The sequence below is a fragment of the Vombatus ursinus genome, unplaced genomic scaffold, assembly GCF_900497805.2.
Source record: "Vombatus ursinus unplaced genomic scaffold, bare-nosed wombat genome assembly UNPS02014817.1, whole genome shotgun sequence".
NCBI lineage: Eukaryota > Metazoa > Chordata > Mammalia > Diprotodontia > Vombatidae > Vombatus > Vombatus ursinus.
In genome coordinates this window covers 7749153-7773128 of record NW_020954595.1, presented here as the reverse complement: position 1 = coordinate 7773128, position 23976 = coordinate 7749153, and the positions used below count along the sequence as shown (strand labels likewise).

General features: G+C 44.6%; 1 protein-coding gene across 6 annotated transcripts in view; it reads right to left on the bottom strand.

Moving 5' to 3' along the window:
- Positions 1-23976, bottom strand: part of SUGCT (succinyl-CoA:glutarate-CoA transferase) — a 629460-nt gene that overhangs the window by 378255 nt on the left and 227229 nt on the right. For all 6 annotated transcript variants that reach the window (XM_027835947.1, XM_027835950.1, XM_027835951.1 and 3 more), the window contains one exon: positions 9903-10000. In XM_027835947.1, coding sequence (XP_027691748.1) covers positions 9903-10000 — 98 coding nt within the window. The remainder of the gene's footprint in view (positions 1-9902; positions 10001-23976) is intronic.

Sequence of the window (23976 nt, the reverse complement as noted above, 5' to 3'; positions counted from 1 at the left end):
GGAAGGAAGGAAGGAAGGAAGGAAGGAAGGAAGGAAGGAAGGAAGGATATATTAAGTGCCTATTATGTGCCAGGCACTGTGCTAAGTGCTTTACAAATTTTATTTCATTTGATAATTTTGTAATTTGATCATTTGCAAAGGAGAAAGTACTGGATTTAGAGGCCAAGGACCTGGATTCATATCCCAGGTTTTTAAATTGCTTTTTGTGTCATTTTGGGCAAGTCATTGCTACTCTCTAGGCCTCGGTTTTTTTCATCTATAAAATGGACTGGGTGAACTCTGAGGTGTCTTCCAGTTTTAAATTCCAACCCTAGGAATCCCCCCAAAGTCTAAGCTGGAATATCTTAAATCCTTGAAAAGACTCTTTCTGAAAGGAGTTCTTAGACGCAATGTGAGTACAGTGTGTCATGAAATTAGGCCATCGACCCATTTACCCATTTGTTCATTTATTCACTCAACAGGCATTTATCAGATACCTTCTGTATGCAGAGCGCTGGTCATTTCACCAGTGCTGGAGAAGACTAAGCCAAAGACTCAAGTCAACAAGCATTCACGAAGCACCTTACAGGCAGCGTCGGGTGGTGGCCAGAGCTCTGCCTTCTCAATCTGGAAGGCCTGGGTGCCAGTCCCACCTCTGATATGGGTTGCCCTCAACAAGTCATCAAGCTCTCACAGACCTCACGTAGCTCTCTAAAGGCTTCCAAAAAGTGACTCATATGTACTGGCACGGAGACTTTCCTCACTGGGAGTTACACGTTACCGAGGAAATTGCAGGTTCGATTTTTTTTTAAATGTGCCAGAGGAGAAGCAATGTGTTGTAGTGCAGAGAGACCTGAGGAAAGTTCTCTTTCTGTAAAATCAGTTGTGTGACCTTGGCTAAGTCACTTAACTCCAGGCAATTCTCTAGGGTTGTAAATTACAGGGGAGTCACCAATCTGCATCAAGGATAAGAGTTTCCACACTGGGAAGTCTAGACACTACCACACCCCACTTCCAAGAAAATGTGTCAGCCATTATGCTTCTCACTAGGTACAAGAAGATAAAACATAAACCAGTCCCTGCCCTCAGGGACTTTCCATGTTTGACCCATTTGGGGCAAGTGAGCAAAGATGGCGAGACCAAAGGGGAAGACTGAACTCGTCTCCCATGGAAGCACAAGATGCTCCTCTCCATCTGGGCCCAAATTCGCCAGCTCTTCTCCGCCCTCGGGAGCAACCCTGGAGCTGAAGTGGACCTGAATCTGGACCAGCCTAGCTGACTCACAGGAGACCGAAGGGCTCCTTTCATTTTCCAACCCCAACCAAGACCAGTGGCCACCAGAAATGCCAATTGTGCGAGCCGCCCAGCTCCGGGCCAACATTGGGATTCCCCCTCCCCCTATCATTCCCATTAAATTGAATAGAGTTCGGAGGCTTAAATAAACTCAGACATTCCAATGTCTGGATTTTTCTCTCCCCAAAGTTAGCAAATGTTTAAAAAAAAGAATGAAAGAAAACAATTCACCATAAAGGAAAGAAAACTCCCCAAAGAATGGGAAAAGTAAATTTACAAATTGAGAGGCTAGAAGCTAAATAAATAAATCAATAAATAAATCTTGAGATTCGAGCAGACGACCTCTTTCTTCTAAGTTCATAGGATTTAGAGCTGGAGGGACCTCACAGCTCCCTCTTCCAACCATGCCAGAAGCATTCCAAAAGCAGGATGGAAAGCAAGGGGAAAATGGAAGTTTAGAGGGGTGGCTTTCAGAGAAACAGCAGCAGAGTGGGATAGGCACTAGATGGGAGGGCTGGAAACCTCTCTCAGGTTCAAGAGCCCACTCCTTCACCCGCCAGCAGGGAGGTTATGGAAAATTCACTCCCCCCCATCCTCAGCCTCAATTTCCCCAGGTGAAAATTGAAGAGGAAGGCCTCCAAGTCCCTTCTCCCACTAGCATTCTATTTTGACATAATGAATAAGGAAAGAGGCAGGTCTTTCTGTCAGCACAGACTTACTAACCAGCCCTCTACATCACAAGTTCCTAAAAAGAGAGCTCTGGTCCCATTTTGCCCTCACTCTGAGTTCTGACTTAAGCACATCTTTGGGTTCTGGGTCAGAAAGAATTCTCTTTACAAGGCGGAAAGAGCCCCAATCTCAACGAACAGGTTTGGAATCTGTCCTGTCCCCCGACAGCCAAAGGACTGAATTCTAGGAGTGATGTTGGTGATGGCTTTTTAGGAGACTGAGGAGGGAGGGCCCCTTAAGTTCACCACATTCCTCCCTCCACTGTGCAGAAAGCTAGACAAGGAAAGGCGCCACCTCAAGGACTAGCAGAAACGATACACGAACGTGAGCACCAGTATGAAGAGAGATCTGGCCCTGGCACAAGAGACACCAGACAGTTACAGGGTCTCTTCACACACACTGAAAACAGACTCAGGAGGGGGGTGCTTGGTTGGCGGGTCTGGCCAGAAGAAGTGTCCCCCAATGAGCATCTAAGGAGGCAAAGGGTCTGGGAAGGAAGAGGGCTTTGTATTCTGCCTTTGACAGCCTGGATAAATGGCGAATGTGACTGTCGTGGTTAGTAGTTTAACAGCCAAAGACAACAAGAACGTCTTCCATTTCCAATGGCAAAATCAAGGAACAGATATTCCTCAACTGTCCAGGAAGCTGTGAATCTTCATTGTGGCAGGAAGTTGATCATGGACAATTGGTCACTCATTCAATAAGGTTTTATTAAATAGCTACAATGTATGCAAAGCCCTGGCCTAGGTGCTGGGGATAGAAGACACACACAAAACTGTCCCTGGCCACAAGGAGCTTACATTCTTCTGGAAGCAAACAACACGGACACAGCAAAGTCAACAAAAATAAGAAAAGGAATTTTGTCGGGGGTGGGGGATTCCAATTTTCAGGGATAAGGAAAGGCCTTGTTGTAGGAGAGATGGCGTTGAGCTGGGAGGAGGACATGCCAGGCACAGGGATACTTGGTGCAAATGCTTGAAGACAAGAAATGGAATGTCACATAAGAGCCCAGTCGGGCCAGAACATAGAGGGTGTGAGGGACAGGGCAGCAAGATGGCCAGCGCTCATTCGGAGAAACCAGGCCTTTTTGTGAGGAAACAAATGGTCAATTTCAACGTTCACAAATGAAAGCAAATACTGCCTCAAATGGAGGAGAATTCCATGCCAGTTAGCTAAATCTGAGTGGCCATGGACACTTCAAAGGCACCGACCAAGATCAGGTGCCCACCCCGAGGTAGGTGATGGCCCTCCTGGAGGAGGTGATCAGGATTATGATGGACAGTCTCTGGAGGAAGCAGCTTCTTGTGTGGGAAGGAATGAGGCTTCAGACTCCGAGGTGTCATCAGGTGAGAGGTCACCCACGGGAGGTCAAGGCTATTTAAAGGAGGATCCCTGACAATCTAACACAAATTGATCAAACAATAAGCATTTGTTGAGCACCTCTCTCTCAACTGGAAGGATTGAATAAAAATAGTTAACAAAAAACTGAAACCCATGGGAAGCATGGAGATGCCAAGAGAGTGTCACCATACATGGCCTGGGTGCCAGAAAGACTGACTGATGGGATTGCTGAGTCTTCAGTGATTTCTGGGAAAAATGCCCCAGGCCTAAGGAAGAGCAAATGCTACCCTAGTCTTCAAAAAGGTACAATCCAGGTTCAAATCCTGACTTTGCTACTTCCCACCCTGTGACCTAGGGCTGGTCAGCCAACCTCTTCTGATTCTCAGGTTCCTCCTGTGCAAAATGAAGACGTTCTAGAGCCTGTTCTAGCCCCAGGCTTTCTGAGATCTTTTCCACGTCATGCTTTGAATCTCATTTTTTTCCGCATCTTTTTTCATCCGTCCTCATTTTCTTCTTTCCCTCTGCTGTCTCCCCAATCCACCAATTTATCCTTCTCTTCCATGTTTCAGCAGACATTCTTCCCTCCAAACATGCCCCGGAGGTTCAGAGTCTTGTTCCAACCCAGTTTCATTGGCATAGAATTGAAAAGATGGGGAGGGGGTTCAGTTTCCGTGACTTGGGTTGCAATCCTTTGTGTCTCTTATTAGGGATTTCAGTTAGGGAGGGGTGGGAATCTGCTTCAGCCTTCAGTTCTGAGTGTGAGCAGCTGGGTAAACAGACTTTTCTGCAACACCTTGGATAGAATGGCCTGCTCCATGGAGAAGTCTTGCCTCTTGGCCATGAATGGGGAACAGGCGCACCTGAAAGCACTTCAGGGGAAGGGTGTATGTGGTGTGATGCGCTCTGCGTGTGTGTGTGTGTGTGTGTGTGTGTGTGTGTGTGTACGCGTGTGCTTGCGCACCATTGCCTGTAGGGAAAGGAGTTGATTGCAAAAATGTGAATTTGCTCTCCCTGAAAGAGCCTGTGTGCCATCCAATAGCAGCACCAAGCAGAGTGAAGCCAAAAGTAATCCCAGAAAAGGCGAGGGTGACAGGAAGGACATCCCTAGCCCTGCCCTGTACCATTTCCATCAGCCAAGGCAATGGTGTAGGTCACCACCTCACCTTCCCGGGAGGCTCTGAAAGGGGATTATCTACTTCCTACACTCCAAGCTGACTCCTAGACCTGGGGCTAGAAGGGGCCTCAGGAGGCACTGGTCCAGCATCCTCATTTTACAGATGAAGAAACTGAGGCCCAGGGAGGGGAAAGAACATGGTTCTACAGACCTTAGCCCAGCGCCTGTCAGTGAGTAAGCATTTAACGAACATATGCTGCCTTGACTTGATCACACAGGTAATCAATGTCAGAGACAGGATTTGATTTCAGGTCTTCTGAATTTAAAACTAGTATTTTAGATACAGTTTAAAGAAAACTTGGGAACACATTGGTTGGAGGATTTGGGGGCAAGCAGAAATGCTGATGAATGAACTAATTAATTAATTAAAATTATGAAACAATTACAATTTGCCAAACAAATAGAAGAGCAAGACAGCATCTGCCCTCTAATAGATGACACATGAATTAGAGGAGACGGTAGATCTTGGAAGGCTTGCCTCCCCCTGAGGTGGTGACCTCTTTTGTAATAGTGCCCTTTGCTGGTGGGAACGGGTTCAAAGGGCAGGGTTCCATATCTCCTTCCTATACACCCCTTTTCTGTGATGGAAAGGCCTAGGGAGGGTCTTAGGATTCACTGGTAGACCAGGTAAGAATTCCCCAGCGGGGTAGAGCCCTTGATCTGGCTAGACCCTATGGAAAAAAAGCATAAATATTTTCAACATTTTTAAGATCTTTTGATGCTAGGAACCTGTTCAATTTTTCTCTTGTCTCACTAATGCCTTGCACGGCTCCCAACAAGTAATGATTAATAAGAAAACAGTTGTTGAATACAATGGAATGAAATGGGCTAACAAAATCTGGGGGCTTTGCATTTCAAATGATGGTAATGATGTCATTCCACAATTCTCCTAATAAGATGCTGAGGACAAGATGTTAAGGGGGCGGGCTTAGCCGCTCTGTCCAGCTTCCTTGAAGGTCCATGGCACACAGAAGGAGCATGCTGATGGAAGAAACAGACTCGGTCTGCGACTGCTCACAAAAGACCCCTCCCATGCTGTTCACAGCAACTGAACAACTGTGGTGTTTACATAGCAACGCAGGAATCCTGAAAGGGGACAAGCTTCTTGACTCTGGGAACCGCTGCTCCAACGCAGTCTGGAGGCCACAGGAAGGGACTCTTACTAACAGGCCCAGAGAAAACAGGCCTTCCCCAATGGCCTTAAAAATGGCAGGGGCTATACTTTTCACAGACCACAAATAGAAGATGCTGAGACATTCCTCATCGGATCAGCAGACATCACCAAGAAAATCCATTTCAAAGACTTAACAGTCGCAAGGAAGAGGTTTTCTATACAGTTTTCTGTAGTGAGAAGTATGTGTGGCTACCACAGAAGAAGATGGAATGCCACTGGTGGTGCCATCATCAGTTTTGTCTTTGTATTCTCATAACGGAGCACAAAGTCTAGCACATAGCAGGTGGGTGCTTGATCGAGGGAGCGTCCCCAGATTCCACCTCTGACACATCGGCCATGTGATATAATGAGCAAATCCTTTCACCTTTCCAAGCCTCATCTGTAAAATCAGAATTAACCATGACTTCGGAGGCCTAATGGGAAGTACTACTCCTTCTTTCCTTTCAATAGAGAAGCGGTGGACTACAGATACTGAATGAGGCATACATTGTCAAATATGGTTGGGACCTACATTCCTGAATGCCAGCCAGCCCCAAGGAGGAAGCTTCTTTAGCAGTTCAAGTACAGGGTTCTACTTGAAAGACAGTGATTTGTGATCATCCCCAGCTACCTCCAGGGAAGCCCTGTGACTCCTACAAAGGTACTGGGGGGGCTGATTGATCCATTGATGGAGTTCACCCCCAAACAGAAAAGGATGAAATCTCTGTTTCGTCCGGCTGAAGCTCACAGGGCAAGACGCTGCCATGAGAGTTCATACCAGGAAACGCAAATCTGAAGGCAAATGAAACCAATGGCCAAACTCTGAGGTCCTGAACATAAGAAAGCTGAAGGTTCATAAGAAGATAACACTTTCCTATGCCCATGGGCGATGTTTTTCTCGAGATCCTCTCTTCTCACAGGGTGGATATAATTTACTTAGATTTTCAAAGAGCTTTTGATAAAGTTTCTCACAAGAGACTATTATTGAAACTTGGTAACCATGGAGTGAAAGAGAAAGTCATATCAATGAATTAAAAATGGCCTGAGAGAGCGAGCAAGAAAGAAGCAAAAAAGGAGAGCTCAGTGGCCAATTCTCATTGTGGGGAAAGGTTAATTACAGAGGGCTCTCGGGACTCAGCGCAGAGCTCAAGTTCTACTTAACCAGTGACCGGGAAGGGGAAAGGCCAATTGGCATTCCCCGCCATGCCCTGAGGATCTGCCCCCCACACAGAGCTCCCATTGATTCAGAGAGAATCTGGCACACGGGGAGATGCACGGGGTAAGGAGGAGAATTCAAAGCCAGCAAGGCCAGAGGAAACAGGTGAAGGAAGATGGGTTCAGAGGGTCCTGTGGAGATCCCTGAATGGGAAAAGGGAAGAGCGGTAAAATATAAGAGCCGAGCCGCGTTTTCTGGGAATGTTTGCACAGTGATCTATAAAAACATATGGTGTTTAAAAAAAACCCAACAACAACAACAACAAGTTATGATCTGAACAAAGCCAACTTGTTTGCTCACCCAAGAGAAACTGAAGCTGCTACTCGGTTCACAAAATTCACCGAGCTCTGCAGTACAACAAAACTAAATATACCAAGAAGATCTCCCAGTGTGGATGTGTAGAGGTCATTCATTCATTCATTCATTCATCACTCAATTCAACAAGTATTTATTAAGCACGTGCTATATGCCAAGTCCTGCATTAGTTGCTAGAGATACTGAGATGCTATAGTCAGTCAACAGCATCTATTAAGCTCCTACTATGTGCCAGGCATTGTGCTAAGAGCAGGGGACATAAAAAGAGGCAAAGGCAGTCTATAACCTCAAGGAATTCACAATCTAATGGATTAATATAGTCCCTCTTTGTCCTCAAGAAGTTTATACTCTATTTCCAGAAAATAACATATGCGGAGAAATAAATACAAAATATATTCAGAGTAAATGTCTCTGTACCAAGGTTTACTGTCAAAAGCAAAAATATGGGTTGGAGTCTGAGCTGTGGTTGGGAAATGACCCTAATTCAGAGAGCCCTCACCATTGGCAAAGAGGGGATAACATGAAGGATCCTGCATAAGAAATAACATTGGAGAACGCTTAAACAGAACCAGTCAATCTAAGAGACAGAGGGAGAAGGGAAGGCATTCCAAGAATGGGGCACAACCTGAACAAAGGACAAGAGGGAGACTGTAGGGAGAATAACACAGACCAGTTTGGACAGAATGTAGAGTGTGCAAAAGGAAGCAATATTTAACAAACCTACAAAGGTAGGTTAGCATCAGGTTGGGAAGAGTTTTGAAAGCCAAAGAGAAAAGGTCATACTTTGTCCTTGACATAAGGGGTGACTTCCTGAGCACAGGACTGGCCTATGTGGCTGCCATCCGAGACTCTGGCAGAATCAGGGTTATCAATCAATCAGCAGTCAACCAGTTTATTATTAAATGTTTGGTTTGGGATTAGAAGAGGGTTGTTTCAGAAATCCACAAGAGAGGATACTGATGGAATACTAAAAGTATTGCCTCAATTTTGAAGTAACCGTGGAATATATTTCAGAATACATCTCCTTCTCCCGATAGAGAGATGGCAGTCGAAGCAACAGTCAGGTAAGGCCATGGTGCAGGTAAGTTTTCTTTGTGTTTTTTCTTTGTTGCATGGGAGAATGCTGGGGGCCAGGGAGAGGAGAGGTTGGAACATACCAGGAAATGACTGTGGAATTGTTTTGTTTTCTTTTTTAAAAGTATCAATACTTCATCTCCTTTAAAAAAAGTGAAAGAAAAAGAAGAAGAAAATGTTTCATGTTTTGGAATGCAATTTTAAGACTGACTATCCTTTCCTTTTTGGAGTGAGTCAAAGCTCTAGAAATTGATGTTCCAAGCTCCTCCTCCTCCTTTACATGACTAAATTAGGACATGAAATAATTAGATACTCTGATCAGTGCTAATCTTTGGTGATTCCAAAGACAATTCAGGTTCTGGAAGTGAAAGACTCAAGCTTGTCATCCAGAAATGGTTAATCAGAAAAGTGGCAGTTACTGAAACGCCCAAGAAGCCAGCTTTTTCAGATGAGCCATGCTAACCACCGGATGCCACTGTAATGGCTCTGACCTAAGAAGACCCAGGTGGGTACCCCGCCTCTAACACTCACTGCTTGTGTGACCTTGGGCAAGGCCTCAGTCTCCTTATCTGTAAAATGATGGGGTAGAGCCAGGTCAGTGGTGGCAGACTCAAATAGAAGCAGGGCTGCTAAAGGATCCACGAGGGCCCCATTCTGACTTAGGAGATCACATGTTAAATTATCTACGGTCTATCATGTTTTTATTTAATTTGCTAAATATTTCTCAATTCCATTTGAATCGGGCTCAGATGCTCTTGGGATTGAATGCATTATCTGACAAACCTGATTAGATGATCAATGAGATCTCTGCTAGGTCTACAGAAATGATTCCTTGCACCCGGTGCACGACTTTTTCTTTGACCATAATTGTGCAAACAGTAGGGATTTAGACAGATTAGAATAGTAATAATGATTGGCATTTATAGAGTACTTTAAAGTTTGCATTCACCACCTTATTTGAGACCCTTAACAACCCCACGAGATGGATGCAATACCTATTACTATCCTCATTTTATTGATGAGGAAACTGAGACACAGAGATATTAAGTGACTTTCCCAAGGTCACATGGCTTAAATGTGTCAAAAATACAACTTGAACCCAGTCTTGCTGGCTCTGAAGCCAGCCCTTGAATCCTATACCTACTCATGACTGCTATTCACTGTATATTCCCTGTATGTCTCTCTTTTCATCAGCCAATTCTGTGAAACAGCTCATCAGAGAGATTTTTCAAGAGGATCTATTTAGGCAAAGAAATATCACCAGGCACCAAGTAACTCTTTCTCATATTCTGCCTTTAACTATGCCTGATCTTAATGGTGCGGCCATTTCTCCCCCCAGTACAGATCAGTCCTTCTTTTAAGGTGCGGCCCGTGGAAAACTCATCTTCATGAGTAGTGGAGGTTGTCTTCTGCTGTGGAAGAAGCACCTGGCAAGGAGCTCCCTGAATGGAGCTGTGCAGGCTTCTGGATGGAAGCCCCTCTCCTGGAGTTTGAGCTCTGCTGACCCAGTCTTCAGGAACCCAGGATTATCTCCAAGCCATGAAAGTAGGACGTTAGGAGAGGAATTCCCATAGTCACCCATGAACAGATCAGAGTACCATACCACTCCTGATGCACTTACTACTCACCGTGCTGATAGTGTTGTAATGAGCTCTCTTCTGTTCTGGACCCGAAGATAGTTAGTTTTATATCTGGAATCATTGATCAATGTAGGCAAATTCAGGATCTAAAGGAGACACACCGAAAAAAAAAAAAAGAATTGTCTTTGTTATTTAAAGCTTTATTCATAAATCCTTTTACAAAAGCTAAAGCTTAGGGCCAACCCCCAATAAAACTAATACCACCTTCACAAGGTCTCCGCTCCCCCAGGTAAGCAGTCAGAAGGAGTGGATCTTCCACAGGTGTGGAAGACTGGACTTCAACCAGCCTCCTCACATTGCCATTTGGGTTATGGGAAAAGGAAGGAAGGAAGGGGTGACTAGTCCCTCCCAAAGCTCAGCTAAAGGGCAGCAAATGCCTGACTGGGATTCCCGCATGATTTACTCCATAAATGAACATGGCCCTCTAGACTTGGAATGTTATGTTGAGTTTGGTGGCAAAAAAAACCCTATTATCTCGACAAGGAAAATGAACTTCAGATGAGCCGGGGGTCAAGCAGCCCCACAGCCCACGGGGCCCTAGTACCAACATGAGGCGAGGTCTGTATTGTGCCTTCACATGATGGCTCTCTGCTAACCTGACCCTTTTGCCCCTTTGTGTCTCCATGTTGCCACAGATCCTACTCTATGGGGAACCACACGGTAGTGCTGTCTTCTCTCCAGGCCCCAACATGCACGTTTGTGAGAGAGAGAGACAGAAAGACTGAGTCATCCGTGCCTTTTGGGACTTGCTCCATGGGGCACAGGCTTCCCAGGAATGCTACGATTGATTCTTCAGGCCTTGATGGAAGCCATGTCTTTAGAGAAACTCTTTTCTTTGCCCTTTCTTTCACATGCTTTGGTTTGTGAAATAGTCATGGAGACAGAAAAGAAGCCACATTGAAAGGGAAATCAAGACTGGTGAATTTTCATATTGTCAAAGACACACAAGAGGCCCTGTCCAGCTCCTATAAGTGCACCTGCACATGCCCATGACACCGCCATCCTATGAGCAAGACAAACCACCCATTTCTGCAATGTCTCACACACACACACACACACACACACACACACCTCAATCACACACCACATATCTACATCTGCTTCCACAAATATAAACATGTTACGGCTCCCAAAGGCAGCATGTGTAGCTGTGTGAACCTGGGCGAGTCACTTAACCCCAATTGTCTTAAAAAATTTTTTAAAAAAAGCATGTGACCTCACGCATGCAGAATCAACCTTGGAATCAGGAAGTCATGGACCCAAGTCCTCCCTATGATGAATGTTTGCTGTTTGGCCATGAGAACGTCACTTAACCTTGAAAGGCACTAAACATTTGACCTAGCTCAAAAGTCAAGTCAATAAGCACCGTTGAGCACCTGCTACATACCAGTGGCTGGCTGTTCACTTGCTAGATATGTTAGCACGGGTTCTTGTGGCACACGGGCTAGACTAGATGGCGACGGGTTCATTCCAACTCTCAACTCTGTGTTTCTCTGTGAATGTCTCAGTGCATGCAGGCAACGTTTTAAGATCAATTGTAAGTGAAGTTGCCAATGCGCATTGGTGGAGGATGGAGTTTCCACACTGGGAGAGCCCTAGATTGATGAAATCACAAGCCTGGACCAAAACAAACATACCAGAAAGGTTTGTTGAGTCTCTCCAAGGTATTAGGATGAGGTGCTAAAACACAGGGGAGGCTGTGCGGACTCAGGTTTGACACCCCCCAAAAAAAGTGTTTTATGAAAAAGTTCTGTGCTTGTGTGCCCACTGATGTTTACAATCCCACTCCTATCAAGAGCAAAAGGATGAGCTGGCGTCTTGGACATGGGGGAAGTGAGCAAAATCTGGGCCAAGAGCACAGATGGCAAGCAGCACATGCCCCCCCAGAAAATCCCCTGAGCCACAGTCCCAGGCATGCAGGGTCACAAGGGTGATGAGCCCAGACAGAGACCTAGGTCTAGGGACTCGTGGCACTAATGCTAGACAAGTCTAGGGTCCCTCGCCTTTGTCCCAGCCTGCTCCAGTCACTCAGCTATGGCCCACGCATTTTCCTTAAATGTGCCCTTGAGGATCAAGGAACCTGGAACTGAATAAAACGAGACTAAGCATTTCTAGGTAAGCAAAGTCACACCTTCCACAGATATTTCTCAGAAGGCATTTTGGAACTCGTGTGCCCCTTCCAATGTGGTATACCCCATCATCTGAGGTGCTCTGCCTCACTCCAACAGTGAGGTATGCTAGCTAATCCCCCTCCCAGAAAAAAATAGGATTTTACAGTTGAGGAAAATGAGGCAAGTAGAAGTAAAATGACTTGTCCAAGGTCACACAGCTAGTGTCTGAGTTTGTATTTGAACTCGGGTCTTTCCAAGCCTAGCGTTCTATCTACTAAGTCATTCCTTATCACCCAGGATCATACAGCAAGTATGGAGGATCACAGATTTAGGGCTGAAAAGGACCTCAAAGACCAGTGATGAAGAGGATAATGATGAAAATGATAATAGAGATGATGATGATGATGATGATGATGAAGATGATGTTGATTGTGATGAAGATGATGATGATGGTGATGAAGATGATGATGATGATGGCATTTCTATAGAGCTTTAAGGTTTGCAAAGTGCTGTACATGTTATTGAGATCCTCATAACAACATCGAGTAGCAAATACTATCATCTTTATTTTACAGATAAGGACACTGAGGCAGAGAGAGACGAAGTGACTTGACCAGGGTGACACAGCTAGCAAAGGGCAAGATTCAAACTCAGATCTTCCTGACTCGCTCTGTGTACTATGCCACCAAGATGCCTAAGACAAAAGCACAGTAGGCCCTGCCCTCAGTGGGCTTACGTTCTACTAGGAGATACAGGTAAATACAAAATGTATTCTGTGCTAACTTAGTACAGTGGAAGTCAGTTAACAAGCACTTATTAAAGGGTTTTTTATATGCCAGGCACTAGACTGGCATACCCTGTGCCAGGCACTGTGCAAATACTCACAACTAGGGAGCACCTAGAAAGGGCTCTTGAAGGGGTTCGGTTTTGGACAGAGGTGGAGCTACCAAAGGGAGGAAGGGCATTGAGAACAGGCAGGAAATGGAATACCATCCTGAGTCAGTTTGACTGGAACCTACAGTCCACAGGGGGTGGGGTGGGGCAGGGAGTGACAGCTCCGTCATCCGAAGCCAGACCGTGATCCATCTCAGTGCCAACCAAGAGTCTGTATCTTATCCAAGAAGGCAGAGGAAGACACTGGAGCTTTGTGAGCAGAGCGGGCAGTAATGAAGTGGGGCCGCGCTTTAGGAATCTCAGCTTGGCCGCTCCGGGGAGGATGGACTGGAAAGAGGAGAGAACTGGGGCAGGGAGGCCAAGGAACGGTGAAGAAGACCTGAACTCAGGTGGCCATGATGAGAAAAGCAGAGAGATTGGAGAGAGGGTCCAGAGATAAAGCCTGTGTGCATAGACACCGGGTCGCACCCCGCACAAGGAGGCATGGGAGGATCACACCAGGAAAGGAAGAGAAGCCCCCTCCCCGGGAAGCGACTGCACGAAATACTCCCCCAAAAGAAGGGAGCTGCTTTAGTTCATGATGATATCATTCAGCTATAATGTCCCTTAAATTAAAACCATCTTTACATCCGTGTTTGACAAAAAGCTTTTCAACAACAACAAAAAATTAAAGACCCAATTTGAATGAGAACAAATCTGACTTAATTTTTTAATCACACGAGAGGCCCTGTGCACTTCTCAGTCCTCTGATTTTCATTGGGCAGGGGGGGGGGGGGGGATTCATGTTCTCAAATGTTATAATATAGAAAAAAAAAAAAAAACATTTTTTTTTTCCCTGTAAGGGAGTCGCTATTTTTCTTTACCATTTCTCCCTAAAGAAATAATGAAGAAAAATGCTGGAGTCCACTTCCCTTTTTCTTCCTCCCCATAAAGGAAAAATAGATCTTGGAAGTCCCATCAGGCATCTTGGAAATGGAACAAGGCTATAATGACTGCGCCAAGCAGCCTGGGAATGGAAAAGAAGTTTCCCAAGAATGTGTGGAGACAGTCTCACAGTTGTGTTAAAACATCGGAAGGAGCATTTATGGGATGGGAGAGGGGCCCTGGGGCCCTCTGGGAGCTGATGAGGCCTCTATTAGCCTAGGCATTTGTTTTAAATATATACGTTTAATGTGCTCATTTGTTTCCCACAGGTTAAATCAAACCTAGTCGTTTATCATCTCAGATATGCAGAAGAGAGGACAACCTAAAATAACAGTCCCTTCTCCAAGGTGCGATTTCTCTTCCTTGTATTTGCACAGACTCTCCTATTTCTTTCAGCAATGATTAAAGATAGAATGGGCCATCACCAATTAAAGTACCAGAATCCCACCTATTGCCCTTCTCTGTTTACTTGATTTCTTCTGTTTATTGTTTTCTTGTATTTCTATTTTGTACATTATGTACAATTTCCAGTAATGCCCCCTCCCATCAAGAGCCATCTCTTGTAATAAAGATTTAAAAGGTGGGGAGGGGCAAAGAGGAAAGCAGGTCAGCAAAACTAACCAACACATAACCCAGGTCTGATATTATATAGTACTATATTTTCCACACCCCACAATCCACCACTTCTGTAAAGAAGGGAGGGAAGTGAATTCTCATATCTCTTCTTTAGGCCAACCTTAGTTATTATAATTTTGCAAAATTCAATATCAATGGTCAAGGAAATGCCCACTAATTATCCTCATAGGCAGGGGAATAGAACAGTTCATGAATTGGAAATCCAGCCTTCCTCGCCTCTCTAGTACCACAGGTCAGGATTGTAAACTTGACCTTACCCCCAGCTCACTGGGAACGCATGGGTGCCCCAGCCTCACTGGGTCAAGATTAGCAACAAAGTCCTTCCACCAATTCAGCTCAACGGCCATGTGGCTGTCTCCTTTTTCAAAGCTGCTAAAATTATTCACCATGAACGTAATGATCTATCCTTCCTCAACAAACCAAAGTTGCCTTCAGGTGGTCCTCCAGAGGTACCTCCAGTTTTATGCTTCTGACAATTCTCTAGCCCAAGGGTAGTCACCTTGCTGAGGTCATGGACCCCTGGAGCAGCTACTCTGGTGAAGTCCATAGAGTCTTTCTCATAATCACATTTAAAACGCAAAAAATACAATACACATGATCACAAAGGAAAACAATTATATTAAATACAGTTTTATCGAAATATTTTTTTCAAAAACAGCCTCATGGACCCTCTGAAATCTATCCAAGTAAGGAGGAAGGATCATGGGCCCTAGGTTAAGAACTCCTGTTTTAGAAGGTTAAAAAAAAGAAATATTCCTCCCTCTCCTCATCATCCACAAAGTTCTTGGGTAACTAAGGCATTAATGTAACAGGGCCAAGTCCTTACCATGGTGGACTTGGGAACACTCTTGTCATTAGAAAGAAATAATTAGAAATTAGAAAGAAAGAAAGAAAGCACACATCTATTAGATGTGTTTAAAACATACATGTTCGAAATGTGTCTTAACAGTTAGCCAATCAGTTGAGTCTTGTCAATTCAACCCCCACATCTAGCATCCATTGCCTTCTCTCCACTCACAGTCACCACCCTGCTTCAGTTCCTCCTCACCACTCACCAAGACTATTACAATATCCTTCTCAGGGGTCCCCCTTCTCCAGCCTTTGCCCAGTCCAAGCCATTCTCTGTACAGCTATGAGGTGGTATGCCTAAAGCCCAGCTTTGACCACATCATTCCCTTTCTCAAGAATTCCCAGTGGCTCCTATTGCCTCTAAGCTCAACTAGGAACTTCTCTGGTTAGCACTTAGAGCCCCTCCCATCCTGTTTTCAGGGTCCCTTTGTAGACTGCTTTCTCATTATTTATCATAGACTTTATAGTCTAGACAAACTGGACTGCTCCTTGCATATAACATCCTTCTCCCACCTCCATGCCTTAGAAAAGACGGTCCTCTATGCCTGGAAATCAGTTGCTCCTCATCTTCACATCTTAGGATCTCCAACTTCCTTCAAAGTTCACCTTAACTTTACTAACAATTGCCCTTCAATTGTTAGTACCCCCTAAATTACCCTGGATTAATTTTGTATGCAGTTTTGAACTTACTTACACGCTAAGTAATTCATGTAATTCGTAATCCCCAATATAATTTTAGTTCCATGAGTGCAGGCAATGCCACAGTGGGGGTTCCTTTGGTTCCCAGCATTTAGAACAGGACCAGATCTATCGTAGGATTATTGATATAGAGAGAGGAGGAAATTGGAGTCCACATTTTGTCTGGCCTCCTCATTTTACAGAGAAGGAAATGGAGGGCCAAAGAGACAAACTCTCCTGCTCAAGGTCACACTGGTAGGAAATGATATGGGCAGAATATGACCCCAAATGCTTTGAATCCAAAGTGAAAGCTCTTTTCATTGTACCGCATGGCCCTGTGGGTTCCTAATATATGTTTGTGAATGACTGAGTGAGTGAATGAATGAATGAATTCTGGAAAATCTATCCCAACAGACAGGAGAAAAGCCTAATGAGTTGGGGGGCGGGGTAAAGGGGAGAGAAGTCAGATTGGCAGAGCTTTCTAGAACAAAACAATCATCGCCTTCAGACACTGTAAATAAGGGAGTTGCCACTGGAATGGATGATGACTCCAAATCAGAGGCAAGAGGACAGTATTTTAGAAAGCTTCAAATTTGATCAGCACAACTACAGAAGGCCATACTCCTTCAAAAGGTGTACAAGCCATGTTGGTCATAGTGTATATATTGTTCTCTGGGTTCTGCTCGCTTCACTCTGCTTCAGTTCATACAAACCTTCCCAGGTTTCTCAGAAACTGTCCTTTTCATCATTTTTCATAGCCTAATAGCATTACACTATAGTTCTATACTATACTTTGTCCGCTGTTCCCAAATTGTGGTCATCCCATTAGAATTCAATTCTTTGCCACCACAAAGGGAGCTGGTATGCACATATTTATACCTACAGACCCCTCTTTTCTTTCTTTGATCTCTTTGGTGTTTCAGTCTAGTAATGCTGCCTACCTCCTGACAGACAGGTGATGAACGCTAATGTAGATGATGTAGGTATATGCAGAATGACACATACAATCTTAGACATGGCCGATGTGGGAATTTGTTTTACTTGACTAAGTATATTTGTTAAAAAGAGTTTTGTTTTTGTTTTTTAGTCATGGGAGTGGTGTGGTAGAAGTGAATTAATTGTTAATTTTAAATTAATTTAAATATTTAATTGTTAATTTTTAAATGTAACATAAAAATAAATTAATTTTCATTCATTTAATTTGTTCATTTTAAAATGTAATATAAAAAATTAAAGAAGCAAATGAATAAGCCAGTGGTACAACGCAGCTGAGTACCTAGGCTGAGGCTATGCGAGTCATCAGGGCCAGCTAAGTGGGAGTACCAGGCACTGTAAATCACAATTCAATCCCCATGAAGAAGAGGGGGAGCGTCCAAGGGTCCAGGTGGCCCTACTTCAGCAACGTCCTCACCATGCCTTCTATCATCCCTGATAGCATTCACACAAGAAAGAACCTGCCGAGAGCCTCTAACTCCTTCTAACTCCTGAAAAAAAGTCAGTTCTGCAGCAACAGGGAGAATGGAAAAGTCCCAGAGACCACAAGAATCCCACTCAGAAATCCATAAAGAGCTTGTCATGAATCCCATGGTAATAGAGAGGAAAACAGGTATGGGGAAACTGTATAAAATTCTGTAAATCACATAGTCAAAGAAGTACCTCTGAAGAAGCTGGTGGAACCTCTGGATGCAATCCTCAGCCTGAGAATGGAGCCGTACTGGGGGCCAAGGGCAAGCAAGCCAAGGCTAGGACTGCATCCAACCTCCCTCCAGTTTCTCTGTCTGAGGATGTCCTATGGTGGCTTCATCCACCATGGGTGAGCTGGGCCACAACCCCCGTAAGCAGTCAAACAGAATAAAGAGGGCAGGAAGAGCCAATCAACTCTTAAGTTCCTTGGGGGCGAGGGGGGGGGGTTGATACAGGGAATGACCTTTGGATTGGAAAGGATAGAGCAAAAATAGCAAATGGGGAGCTGATAAAGCAGATGGTAAGAATGCACATAGCTGCCCTTGACGGATCAAGTGAACCTCATCCTTGGGAAAGGGGAAGGAGGAAGGGAATAAGCGTACATTAATCGCCTACTATGTTCCAGACACTGTGCTAAGTGCTTTACAAATATTATCACATTTGATCTTCACAACAATCCTCGGAGGTAGATGCTATTATTATCCCTATTTGACAGTGGAGAAAAATGAAGCAGAGGTTGAAGTGACCTGCCCAGAGTCACACAGCTAGTAAGTGTCTGAAGCTGGATCTGAACTCAACCCCAAATGGGGTCACAAAGAGTTGGACAAGACTAATCAACCCAATAACTTCCTGAGTTTGGGTCCAGCACTCTATCCACTGCACCGTCTATTTGTCTAGGTAGTCTCAGTACCGAAAGCAATGGAGAACTCATTATTTTTCTCTCCAAACCCTCTCTTATTTGGCAATGGAAAGGAAACTACTTCAATCATAGATTGAATGGTATTCAACAAACTCTGTCTCTCTCACCACTCTTGATTTTGCCATCACTACAAGTCTTCCACCTGAAACTCTCTTATCTCATCACCATCTGTCATCTCTCCCCTGTCCCTCTGCCTTACCACCCTGGGCCTTCTCGGTCTTCACCATGACTTCCAATCCCTCCACTCAGCACCTTCCTAGGCCATCCCCCCTTTACTGGCTACACTCTGTTGCCTTCCCCATGTGGACCACAGGGGAAGCCATTTAATTCTGCACTGTCTTCTTCTCAAATTCTTTGTCCTTTTCATACCACCAATCTTGTCCCATTAAGGCCAGCCGTGCATTATTTCCACCATCCACTTTCTTTGTTCCTGTTGACATGCTGCGAACCAAAGCTGGGGAAATGGTGAAACCTGGTTGAGCGGCTTCACAATAAACTTATATTACAAAGTCTCAGCTTGGCCCTCACTACAGCACTTCATCCTCCATTCCTCTCTTCCTAAAGCACATGTCTGACCGTGTCACCCCCCTCATTCAACAAATTCCAATGGCTCCCTATCACCACCGGGATCAAATAAAAAACTGTCTGTTTAGCTTGTAAAGACCTTCCCAACCTGGACTCTTCATGAGCCATTCTCCTTCCAGCCTCAGCTAAAGTTCCATCATTTGCAGGAAGCCTTTCCCAGTATGAGATTATCTACCAATTTATCTTGTCAACAGTTTGTTTGTACATCATTGTTTCTACGTTGTCTCCCCCATTAGACTCTGAGCTTCTGGAGAACAGGGGTTGGGGTTTGTTTTTTGCTGTTGTTGTTGTTTTGGTTTGGTTTGATTTTTGCCTTTGTATCCCCAGCACTCATCACAGCGTCTGGCATATAAAGAGTACTTAACAGAGGACTGTTGACTTGGAAAAAAGTACAAGAAGATAAGAGGAAGGAAAACACCCAATTAGTAATCATAACCATGAACATGAATAAGATTAATTAACACATAAAATGGGAGAGTAGTGGAATGGATTAGAAAGTATAATCCAACAACATCTGAGAGTAGAATTTGGGACAAAGGTGTGTTATATGGATTACACAACTGAGGTGGTGTAGGCCCCTAGCACATTTAGGGGCTCCCCTTGGTGATCTTATGAAAGCTAATAGACCAAAGTCACACTCGATAAACTGCCATCCGCATCACCAAGGGAACATATATATTAATGAGGTCACAAATTTGTTGGCATAAAGAAGAATTTACGTTTGGTCTTTGGTTAAGAATGGATTGCACCAGTTTGAGATACTTTGTGGGGCAATAATTTTTCCATAATATTAATCGGCCTTTTGGTGGATGAGGAAGCTGGCCTTCATAGTTACAGGACAGATGGCCATATTCAGAGATATGCTTAAGATGAACTTCTATGTGACCGTCTCAAGAGCAGACTTCTGAGCTGCAGAGGCTGACATTCACCATCTTTCCTAAGAACATGGCGAGAGTTGAGTCAATCTTTTGAATGACGGTTTTGCGTATATTTTGCATAATTGTGAGTCTTAACCCTGCTCATTGTGACTTTTCCAAGCTTCTGACCATTCCCAACAATGTTGCTTCCATGCTGCACTAACAATCGAAGAACCAGAAGCTAGAACCACGTCCTTCAGTGTCGTCCTCAGGATTGTACCAAGGTGGGATGTATTCCAGGTTAAGAGGCCAGCAGCAATGGGACCTGGAGTGAATGGATCAATAGCCAGTATGGTCCATCTATGCCCAGTGCGTCTGTCGTACCGCAGATCACAGGATCCAGAATTTCAGAGTCGGGAAAGAACTTAGTGACCATCGACCCAATTCACATACCCTTATCACAGCCCCTCCTAGAACAGAGTATAGTGGGGGGAAATTTGAGTTTGTAGTCATCAAATACGGGTGGTTCTGCCACTTAATACCTCGGTACTTAAGTGGTACAATGGATAGAGTTCTGGATCAGTCAGTTCAAATCCAGCCTCAGTTTCCTTATCTGTAACATGGGGATAATAATTGTACCTACCTCCCAAGATTTTTATAAGGAACAAATGAGATGATATTTGTAAAGTACTTTATGAACCTTAAGGCACCATCAAAGTCCTAGGTTTTATTATTACCACCTATAGGACTTTGGACAAGTCACTTAACCTTAAATGACTTCAAAGGTACTTTCCAGCAACAGGTCTGTGACCTTATGCTTCACAAACAGTTATCCAGCCTTTGCTTGAAGGTCTCTTGCAAGGGAAAGGGAAGCCACAACCTCCTGGACATTCCATCACACTCATGGACACTTGTCCTTGCTAGGACAGAGCCTACTCAGAGCCTAAGGCTTTCTTCACATTTCAGCCATTGCTCCTAGCCCCGCCTTCCAGTGTCCAATAAAACAAGTTGAATCCTCACAAGGCAACCCTTTCCATACTTGAGCAAGGTTACATCTCTCCCTCAAGGTTCTTGAGGTACCTTTGAGGAGTCTGGGGTAATTCTCTAATGGGGGCTCAAGCCCCTACTGTTATGCTTCTCTCTAAGATTATCAGTCAACATAAGCACTTTATGTAACTTTTTTTCTTTTGGAGAGGCAATTGGAGTTAAGCGACTTGCCCAGAGTCACATAGGAAGTGAGTGTTATGTGTCTGAGGACGGAATTGAACACAGGTCCTCCTGACTCCAGGGCTGGTGCTCTATCCACTGAGCCACCTAGTTGCCCCAACATAAGCACTTTAGTCAGCCATGTTGAGATAGCTTTTAGAAAAGGCTATTTACTAAGGTGTATGGTAGGAATGGTTAGTACAAAACCTCCCCCTACAAAAACAGTCTGGGACATAGTCTCTCACCAATACATACAGCATTCAGGGGTGACCTCAAGCTCAGAGAGCACCTGAGGCAGATCTGGTCTCTGGAAGTTCTTTTCTCTCACTCTCGGGGTGCTCAAAAGGTCCCCTTAAGCAGGGCTTCATTCCTTTGCTGGATTTCCTGCGGCACCATGAATCTGCATCTGTCTGTCCTTTACTCCTAATACCAACACTGGCATCAACTGATCCAAGCCACTAGAGCACTGGTGGGATGATGAGACGTCCAACATTCTCTGGACCCTTCTAGGCTTGCAAGATTCTCCTCCAGCCAAAATGTTTGGGGCAAGAGCAGAGAGAAGACCCAAGGCCAGAGTGGACCTCCCAGGCTCTTCCTTCTCAGGGCATTTAGCTAGAATATCATACTTGTTCCAATTTCTGGAATGACTGGCTTTATGTAGCTTGATAACTTAGAGAAAACCCCACATTTCCTCAGCCTCCCCAAACATGATTTTTGTGCAACTTTAGTTGGAAAGACAGTCCAAAGCCTATACCAAGAGTTGACTGATTTAGCATCTTATCACTTACTTTGAGTGGAGCAGGGTAACTTGACTGATCGATTCAGTTACTCCAGCCTTACACATGATATCATAAGAATACAATAGGGGTACAGTTATCCTTTGCCCTCTCCATCTGAGTAGCTCATCTTTTCTGCTCTCTCATTTCTGGATAACTTCCTTTATTCCATTTCTTCTTAGTGACTCCTTGTTTGTAACGTATCTGAGGCTACTCACATCCACCAAAAACCTCTCCGTGGATCTCTGTATGATGCTTATTTTCAGTTCCTCAGAGACTCTAGTATTCTAGCTTTCACAACCATACAACAGTACCAGAAGGATACTGATAGTCTTAAAACAGCCTTCATTGCAGGCTCTTTTGAGAGACACCAAATGCCTAGTCCTGAATATTGCTTTAGAGAACCAGGGACTGCCTCTGCATCAGAATGAGGCTTCAAATATGAGTCAAACTCTTATTTGAAGGAAAAGCTCAAAATAAGGGGAAAAACCATAGTACGTTATACGGCAAAATGAAAACAACGGATGCTATAAGTCGAGTTATCGGCAAGCTTGATACAAAAGCAAGGGCCATTTTTGGAAACACTGCTATATTTTAGACAAGTAAGACCACTGAGGCACAGTGACTTGGATCAGGGGCCCTTCTTTACTCCATATTCCCTCATCATTCAGCACATTCCAGCAATGAAGATGACCCCAATCTCCAAAATGAGCAGCTCTGTCTCTGCTGATAGCCCAGAACCTAGAGCAGAGACGGTAAAGTAGGATTTTATTCACAGCTGGCCACCCAGAAAGCAAAAAAGCAAAAGGAGAAGAGAAGTAGGGCGTTAGTGAACAGAGAATCAATGAAATGAGTGACCATTAGGACTTGTAGGAATGGAGAAGCCCAATTCGGTCTACAGCCTCTAGAACGCTCTCCCCCTTCCTTGATGACTTTAGAATGTGGCCCACAATCTTCCTACAAGCCTCACCTCCAACACCTCACCCATCTCCATACCCTGCCATCTTTCCAGATGGCTTTAATATTCCCACTGACAAACCTTCCAATTCAATAGCTTCATGATTTCTTACCTTCCTCATCTCAGTCACTTTCATCTTCTCTCCACATCACCCATCCACAAGCTTGGCTATGTGTTGTGACTCGTCGACCCTTAGCACTGTTCCACCTGCAAGATGCTGAATTCTGACTCCCCGATCCTTCTGCTTCTCCCACGTCATTATGCTTGTGCTAAACATGATCCCCACCCATATCAAGACCTGTAGTCTCTTGGACCCTCCCAAGTATACGTTCACTTGCCTCTCTTAGCCAGACTGGATGCCCAGAGCAGCCATTCATCAGGGCTCTCAATGGACCACTGCATCCCCTGGCCCTTTCACTCCATTTATTTTAGCAATGCCCAATCCTGGGAAACACCAAATGTCTACTTCCTTCACTCCTGCCCCTGAGCCATGGAGTCCTGCCTGAGAAAGGGAAAAACAGAGCTATTCTAAATTCATGCAGTCTAACCTCAGGCGGGCCCTTAATGCTGCTTGGCAATCCTTCTCCTACATTCCTCAAAATTGTTTAAAGTGATTTATCATTTCCTCCAGCCCCAAACACCATCCTTCTGCTCAGCATATTACTTTGTCTCCTATGTTACTAAGAAGCTTGCCGCTACCAGATGGGAGCTTCTGTCCATGCACATCAGAATCTCTCTGTGTTCTCCTCCCATGGCTCAGAGGTTTACTCTCTAATGCTAGACATTCTTTTTGATTTCCCATCTCCATGTCTTCGCTCATGCTGTTTTCTTGACCTGGAATGTACTGCACCAGAACTGATCACCATACTTTGGATGTGGCCTGACAGGGCAGAGGGGCACGAGTGCTACTGGCCATGACAACAACAGCAACAACAACGATGATGATGGTGGTGATCATGATGGTGATGATGGTGATGATGATGGTGACAATGATGGTGATGACGGTGATGATGATGATGGTGATGATGATGGTGATGATGGTGATGGTGATGATGATGGTGACAATGATGATGATGATGGTGATTATGATGGTGATGATGGTGATGATGATGGTGATGATGATGGTGATGATGATGGCGATGATGATGGTGATGATGATGGTAATGATGATGGTGACGATGGTGATGGTGATGGTGGTGATGATG